Raw genomic sequence first — 7,860 nt, forward strand, 5'->3', positions numbered from 1 at the left:
TTTTTGTTATAATGCACATTATTCTAAAACTGAATAAACTTTTATTTGGAAAAAAAAAATCTCTCTGTAAGGTTAACATAGCTAAGACAGTCTTCTACAGGAATTCATATCAGTCACAAAATCGGTTCTGCGCTCTAGGCGGCTGCCTAGTTTGCCTAGTGGCAGTGCCAACCCTGCTTTATATCATCACTATCAACATTACAAAAAGTGTGAGAAGCATAGCTAGAGACTTTTATATCTGCCTTCAAAGATTCTAAAAGGGAAAGTGACCAAATCATCATCACACCCACATTCTATAGAACCTTGCGCTATAAAGGGATCTGAATTCTGCACAGTAAGGCCGGGTTCCCACCACAGAAGGAACGGACAGAATTTTTATTAGAGATCCCGAAGGTGGTACTATGACTGTGTGGACTGCAATGCATTTCTTAGCAGATACGCGGAAAACAAAATGTTTATGCACCCTGCCATGTCATTAAAAGGAGAAGTTGTTAAGTTAGGGACTCACTTGAATCAGGTGACCGTGAAGTGACGAGTTGGCTTGTACAGTTTGAGTGAAATGTATAGTAACACTTGATTGTTCTATTGCTTCTCAGCACAAGTATGGGAATTACAATGTATGACATGTGAATGTGCAGCCATCACTTCCCCTCCCCCTTAAACTTGGACCCCCCCCCCCCCAAAAAAAAAAAAAAAAAAAAAAAAAAATATAATAATAATAATAATAATAATAATAATAATAATCATTTTTAAACTTTTTTTAACTTTTTTTGTTTATTTCACCCTATAATTTTCTCTTTTTTTTGGCTTTGCTGTAGACTTAGTAGTAAAGTGAAGGATGCCATTACAAAGTGTAGTTGGTCTCACAAATAACAAGCCTTCATATGGGTCTGTAGATGAAACATTGACAGAGATATTGATTATTATTTTTTTAGTGAAAAGTTAAAAGAGAAAACAAATATATAAAAAAAAATACAGCATCATTGAGGGGTTAATGTAAAAAGGAGATTAGAAAAATAATTATAAAAAAAAAAAATACATATTTCTATTAAACACTATTACAATCAAATTAATTAAGGGCTAAAATTATAGCAGAATGAGAAAAGAAACTTGGCCAAAATTAATAACTTTATATTGAACTTCGCTGAAATCTGCTCTGCGGCCACTAGATGGCAAAAGACACTGTTCAACACTTTTCCTTTCTCGCCTGAATCCCTAGAAGAGGCTGCACTGTACTTTGTCCCCACCTAGTGGTAAGGCTGAAGAATGTAAAGACTATTCAAAAGTTTTTTTTCTTGTACTGTGTTCAGCTACCACAACATGGCAGTAAATAGTTTTCTATGTAACCCATTATATTATACCGTGTAGGAGACCGATCGTAGGAACGAGCCCCGGCAGGAGATGACATTTAGGAATGAGAGTGAAAAGACCAATTAATCAAAGTAACATCAATGAACTTAATAGAACTAAATATGATGATTGACGCTACAAAGAGAACATTTGGATGTAATTAATTAAGAGTTCGTTAGTATCTAATTTCATGGGTAAATATAGGTCAATGACGATGTAGGATGAAAGAGAACGGAGACAATATGTGAGAGATCAGAATGGACATAGAATGGTGACTGCAGTGTAATTATATATAATATATACAGTCCCAGCCATTACACACCGCAGTCTCCGTACAGATATAAAACAAGAAACAGAACATGTGGACACTAAAGAGTTAACACTGTACGGAGCTATAGTCCTGATACATAGTATCGATTGGCTGATACCGGAGCTTTGGTGATTTCTCTCCTCTTCCTCTATATAAGAACAGGAGATGTCAGGACGGGCCCTGGTGATTATTCCCGGTCACTGTATACGGAAAGTGCCGGCATCCGCAGCCTGAGAATGAGCCGCCTGAACATGAGATCACATAACACGGGACAAGTGTCTTCTCTCCCAGAGCGGAGAATTACAGGGTGAGCGGGAAATTCAAAATCACCAACGATTCTGTGTTCAGCCAATCAAAAGAGAAGGGGGAGGGGCCGGTAATGTAAATTCAGTAAAAGGAAACGCCCATGTGGACGTCATCTTGTTACAGTTTTCCTTCTGGTCCGCACATGTGCTATATAAGCTAGGACTCCGCGCCTCAAAGGTTATTCATTCAATTCTCAACCAGCAGGATGTCAGGACGCGGCAAAGGAGGAAAAGGTCTCGGTAAGGGCGGAGCCAAGCGGCACAGGAAGGTGCTCCGGGATAACATCCAGGGTATCACTAAGCCTGCTATCCGCCGTCTAGCTCGCAGGGGAGGTGTGAAGCGTATTTCCGGCCTCATCTATGAAGAGACTCGCGGTGTCCTGAAGGTTTTCCTGGAGAACGTCATCCGTGACGCCGTCACCTACACCGAGCACGCCAAGAGGAAGACCGTCACCGCTATGGACGTGGTGTACGCCCTCAAGCGCCAGGGCCGCACTCTCTACGGCTTCGGAGGTTAATTCTGCTTCTACTCTGCTCCATCTCACCAACCCAAAGGCTCTTCTCAGAGCCGCCCACATGTTCTATGGAAAGGCTACAATTCCTTGTGTTTACACTGCTGTGTGTTATCGGAGATCTGTCGTAGTGTATTGTCCTTGTCTGTACAATTATCGTGGTTAAGATATAGAAGCTGCATATTGAAGAGGAAACCCGATTTTGGGATTTGCAAGGATTTTATCTCGATGGCCCGAGCTGTGGCTCCGGTATATGGTGCTCAAAGTGTTTAGTTTAGTAGCTCCGTAGTTTCCTTTGCTGTAAATATAGATCGGCCGATGTGTTCAGTGTCGGGGGAACTAGTAGCAGATCAGGTGGGAGATGTGATTCTATACAGAGCGATGAATATAATAGATGTGGAGACTCCTTCCCCTAAACATGTGGAGGGACCGTAGTATAACATTACATGGCCCAGATTATGATCGCTGCCCGGGAGTTCTGTACTAACACTACAATGCGGAGAATACATTACTAGCCGACACCCGCTTCCCTCCTCTTTCTCGCCGGATCATGTTCTATATTGCGGCATCTCTCCTCTCCTGGCGGCCCGAAGACTCCCGAAGCCCGGTCAGAGGTGACAGCTCCAACAAAGAGATATAATTCAGGATCCTGGAGATAAATATCTGTCACTCCTCACCCTAATATACAAACCTTCTACATTACATCACTTTATATGTTATATCGAGGACAATGCAGATGTATTTATTTGTTCTAGATCCCCTTAGGACACTTATATCTGGTATAGGATAAGCAGGGTGTATAAGAGCAGCTGAAATTATTGTGCTGTGTTATTATAAGTTTTAGTCACCATCCACAGTTGTATCTATTTGCGCCTCTGTAACTTGTATCAGCACCTGGGAAATACTTGTTACTATTTGGTAACATGTAAAGATTAGAATACAAAGCTCTCACCACCAGGTGTCGCTATTGTAACACAATGTATCTGATCTGTATAAACTAACGATTTATACTGCTGCGACAGACGATCTATGGATAGATATAAGGAAACAATTAATTTACCAGAGACTTGGGGGTTAATGTAACCCTTTAGTTAATAGGTTGTGCACATGGTGTTTTATCCATCTGGAGAATTATTGGGCTTATTTCTTGTAAACGTAATATAAAGCCAATGCAGCCCCGAATGGAGACTAAATATGGGGGCGCTCTACTATAGTGCACCGTGTAAGCGTATATAGGGATTGGGACTAGTGAAGCAGAGAGCGCTCCGGGGACTGAAGGGGAAAGAGCATAAATAACGAGGGACAATGAAGGGTTAACTTTGTAGGTGGAGCAATAACCCCGATAGTTTACGCTCATTGGAGATTTTGACTTTCTCGCTTAGTCTCGTCCCTGTACACGTGATTACATTGCTGGCTGCACCTCAAAATCCATATGTAGAAACTGTACCCGTCCCCCTTAGTGAGGGTAGCGGGGATGGAGTGAGGAGGAAACTGTCCTTGTGCTGAGGGTCACAATCTGCTATAGGAAGTTTTCTGGTAGTTTTTTTTTTTTTTATAAAAGTGAAGGTGTCCAATCCCTCTCATACTGTTAATGAAAGAAACGTATCAGTTCTACTATAACCCCGTATAAAGAACATGTCAAATCTAATCCTTATCAGACAAGATCAGCGGTGCCAGCTCTGTAGTAGACAATGTGGTGGCTCTTAGAAGAGCCTTTGGTGTTCAGGATGGGTCTGGGATGAGCGGCGATCACTTGCTCTTGGCCGCTTTGCTGCTCTCGGTCTTCTTGGGCAGCAGCACGGCCTGGATGTTGGGGAGGACGCCTCCCTGGGCGATGGTCACCCCACCCAGCAGCTTGTTCAGCTCCTCGTCATTGCGCACGGCCAGCTGCAGGTGACGGGGGATGATGCGGGTCTTCTTGTTGTCCCGGGCGGCATTACCGGCCAATTCCAGGATCTCAGCGGTTAAATACTCCAGCACAGCGGCCAGGTATACGGGAGCACCGGCGCCCACCCTCTCGGCGTAGTTCCCTTTGCGGAGAAGCCTATGTACACGACCGACGGGGAACTGGAGTCCTGCCCGGGATGAGCGGGTCTTTGCCTTAGCCCGAACCTTTCCTCCTTGTTTGCCGCGTCCAGACATAATGATAAGTAAACCGTAAAACGCTCAAAAGAAGCCTCTCTGTGATGTAACCGTAATTTCCTTTCTGCTGCTTTTTATAGGTTCCTGCTCCGCCCTCCGGCTCCTGTGATTGGGTACATTTGAATCCAGCCAATTGTGACGAGAATTAAAGAGACACCAATAAACTGCACTGGGCGGGGCTTATGACACTCCCACAGGTCACATGATTTGCTCCTCCAGTAGAACAGCGAGCAGACAGCATTTCTCATTTGCATGGGCTGCCTATAAATACGGCTGCAGTGGGAGGAGGAAGCATCATTATTCTCTCTGTTTTAGTGGAGAAGTATTGTGACTGATCATCATGCCTGATCCCGCCAGGTCTGCTCCAGCGCCCAAGAAAGGCTCCAAGAAAGCCGTGACCAAGACTCAGAAGAAGGACGGCAAGAAGCGTAGGAAGACCAGGAAGGAAAGCTATGCCATCTACGTGTACAAGGTGCTCAAGCAGGTCCACCCTGACACCGGCATCTCCTCCAAGGCCATGGGCATCATGAACTCCTTTGTGAATGATATCTTCGAGCGCATCGCAGGGGAAGCCTCCCGCCTGGCTCACTACAACAAGCGCTCCACCATCACCTCCCGGGAGATCCAGACCGCCGTGCGCCTGCTGCTGCCTGGAGAGCTGGCCAAGCACGCCGTGTCCGAGGGCACCAAGGCCGTCACCAAGTACACCAGCGCCAAGTAACCTGCTCCCCCTTCTGCTGTCACCCCAAAGGCTCTTCTAAGAGCCACCCACATTGTCTAGAATAGAGCTGGTGCTTCTCCTGTCTGTATTCCCCGTATTCTCTTCTGTATATGTGGCCGCTATTCTGTCAGTACAGTCTATTGATACTATATATATTCTGCTCCGGGATCGGGTGAGATCAGAGCGGCGGCTGCGGTTCTCACTGACTGCAGGGTGTATATTCTCCTGTGGTGGAGCGGGGGGCGCTGTAGATCAGTTCTCTATAGTTTCCCTTTTGACATTTGGTCAGTGTAACTAAATCTCATCCACCCGTAGTCTCCGATTATCCCTCCTATACTCCCCATGGTCTGTACATAACCGGTGTAATGAATAACACTTTCTGTAGAGGAATGTGATCCTCCGCACAGGGCCGGTTTTCTGCTTTATAGCCCTCACTTCATCCCCGCTCCCTCTCAGGTCAGGACCGCGGAACAGAATTCCCGTCCTCCTATCTCACAGCTTTATCTTTGTTGCGGTGACGCCAGAATAAGTTTAGTCCGCACATTCTTCTCTACGATCTCAAAAAATGTTCATCTGTGCGAAAGTGATAAACAAGGAGGATGAGGGTAGTAGTCAGCCACAGGATCAGCCTCTACATCTCGGGGAGATCTCTCCATTGTTATCGGGTCTGGAGGAAGCGGGAAATTCAAATCCTGAACGTCCTGTGATCAGCCAATGAGCATTAGGCATCGGACGGGACCGCGCACACGGCTCATTATTAACCCTTTAGCGTTAATTTGCACTACAATAATGACGCAGTCCCACAATGCACAGCAGGGAGGACACCACAGTATTAAGGATAATACCAGTTTCCTCCATCATAATCAGTATCTCAAAGTCAGGAATCGGACTATTACTGATCTTACTCTATTAGCGATATATTCACACTATCAGACGTTAAAGGGTTAACGTTTATTATTGATCAGCAGATATTAGAATGTAATCCTTTATAGAATAATGAGTTGACCGCAAAAGAAACAGAAAACCACAAAATTAACGGGAACCTGATATCTAGTAATGTGATTGCAGTAAACTGACAGTAGATGTCGCTGTTGCACAATGAACGGAATACAGGACTGAACGCTCCCTTAGCCCAGATTCTATATATTGATGACTTTGATAAAGCCCCAGGTGTAGGGGTTGTGTGCACAGCAGAGGCTCTTCTGGCCCCCGAGGCTTGGGATTGTACAGATGGATACAAGGGAATCATTCCTCCGCTCTCTATACTCAGCAGTTGTATCATTACCTGGATATTACAGCCGCTGTATAGTGCGGGGAGCGATGTGCGGTCATCAGTGAGGATGATGGGGCTGATGGTCTATTACATTACAGCCTGGACAGTGAGATGTTCTGTGCGTGAGAAGGGTGCAGGCAGCCGGCATATTAACCGATAACAGGACCGAGTGAACCGAATAAATCCCCTCTCTCCAATTAAAGGAACACATGGCCGGGAGAGGCGGCACTAGGACCCAGCGCCCGATTAATCTAATTTTCACTCAGCGCTTCATATTTCTTCTACCGATCAGGGTCACAGTATAACCCGTAACATAGAAGGGGCCGCTGGTACAGTACAGGGCAAACTACAGAGAACAATCCCGGGATTATATTTCAGAGCTCAGCAAGACAATCGGGACAGAAAAACATAAGATGGTGATATCAGCTCATTTTATGGAGAATTAGGTGGCTCTGAAAAGAGCCTTTGTGTTGTATGCGGGTCCCGGGCAGATCTAAGCTCGCTCCCCACGGATCCTGCGGGCCAGCTGGATGTCTTTGGGCATGATGGTGACCCTCTTGGCGTGGATGGCGCACAGATTGGTGTCCTCAAAGAGTCCCACCAGGTAAGCCTCGCTGGCCTCCTGCAGGGCCATGACCGCCGAGCTCTGGAAGCGAAGATCGGTCTTGAAGTCCTGGGCGATCTCTCTCACCAGGCGCTGGAAGGGGAGCTTCCGGATCAGCAGCTCAGTGGACTTCTGGTAGCGGCGGATTTCACGGAGAGCCACTGTACCTGGACGGTAGCGGTGAGGCTTCTTCACCCCACCAGTGGCGGGAGCGCTCTTCCTTGCGGCCTTGGTAGCCAGCTGCTTGCGGGGAGCTTTCCCTCCGGTGGATTTACGAGCGGTCTGCTTGGTCCTGGCCATGATCCTCTGTACACGTACACAGCGGAGAAATGATGGGAAGAGATCGCAGAGCAGAATATTTATACTCCTGGTCTCATCCCCATTGGCTCATGTTAACCACACCCCTTCATCCCATTGGCTGATTCATACAAACTAGAGCCCGCCAAAACAACATGTGACGTCTGTGATGAATCTTTGTTCTGAAGCGGCGGGGCCCATCCTCAGCGATGATAGCGCCCCCCATGTATGACACGATGCCGGGTCTCGGGCGTTCACACTGATTCCCCGCTCCTCGGATACAGACTCCTTTATGCCTACAATTCCTCGGAGCTCTATCTGCTTCACTATTTCCAATCTCTATATA

General features: G+C 46.2%; 4 protein-coding genes across 4 annotated transcripts; 2 read left to right on the forward strand and 2 right to left on the reverse strand.

Moving 5' to 3' along the window:
• Positions 1 to 2,156: 2,156 nt before the first annotated feature.
• On the forward strand, positions 2,157 to 2,709 carry LOC130314430 (histone H4). The gene has a single exon (XM_056552720.1). It carries the CDS (start codon positions 2,172 to 2,174, stop codon positions 2,481 to 2,483), a length of 312 nt encoding a protein of 103 aa, XP_056408695.1. The 5' UTR covers positions 2,157 to 2,171; the 3' UTR covers positions 2,484 to 2,709.
• Positions 2,710 to 4,089: 1,380 nt separating this feature from the next.
• On the reverse strand, positions 4,090 to 4,728 carry LOC130314432 (histone H2A type 1). Its single transcript, XM_056552722.1, has one exon. The coding sequence runs from the start codon at positions 4,617 to 4,619 to the stop codon at positions 4,227 to 4,229; it is 393 nt and encodes a 130-aa protein (XP_056408697.1). The 5' UTR covers positions 4,620 to 4,728; the 3' UTR covers positions 4,090 to 4,226.
• A 231-nt stretch (positions 4,729 to 4,959) lies between these two features.
• On the forward strand, positions 4,960 to 5,361 carry LOC130314434 (histone H2B 1.1-like). The gene has a single exon (XM_056552723.1). It carries the CDS (start codon positions 4,960 to 4,962, stop codon positions 5,338 to 5,340), a length of 381 nt encoding a protein of 126 aa, XP_056408698.1. The 3' UTR covers positions 5,341 to 5,361.
• Positions 5,362 to 7,051: 1,690 nt separating this feature from the next.
• LOC130314429 (histone H3) lies at positions 7,052 to 7,523 on the reverse strand. The gene has a single exon (XM_056552719.1). The coding sequence runs from the start codon at positions 7,515 to 7,517 to the stop codon at positions 7,107 to 7,109; it is 411 nt and encodes a 136-aa protein (XP_056408694.1). The 5' UTR covers positions 7,518 to 7,523; the 3' UTR covers positions 7,052 to 7,106.
• Positions 7,524 to 7,860: the final 337 nt, after the last annotated feature.

The sequence above is a fragment of the Hyla sarda genome, unplaced genomic scaffold (genome assembly GCF_029499605.1).
Source record: "Hyla sarda isolate aHylSar1 unplaced genomic scaffold, aHylSar1.hap1 scaffold_1821, whole genome shotgun sequence".
Taxonomy (NCBI): domain Eukaryota; kingdom Metazoa; phylum Chordata; class Amphibia; order Anura; family Hylidae; genus Hyla; species Hyla sarda.

Excerpts from the sequence above, each read along its gene's own strand:
- LOC130314430 (XM_056552720.1), top strand. The coding sequence starts at position 2,172 with ATGTCAGGACGCGGCAAAGGAGGAAAAGGTCTCGGTAAGGGCGGAGCC.
- LOC130314432 (XM_056552722.1), bottom strand. The coding sequence starts at position 4,619 with ATGTCTGGACGCGGCAAACAAGGAGGAAAGGTTCGGGCTAAGGCAAAG.
- LOC130314434 (XM_056552723.1), top strand. The coding sequence starts at position 4,960 with ATGCCTGATCCCGCCAGGTCTGCTCCAGCGCCCAAGAAAGGCTCCAAG.
- LOC130314429 (XM_056552719.1), bottom strand. The coding sequence starts at position 7,517 with ATGGCCAGGACCAAGCAGACCGCTCGTAAATCCACCGGAGGGAAAGCT.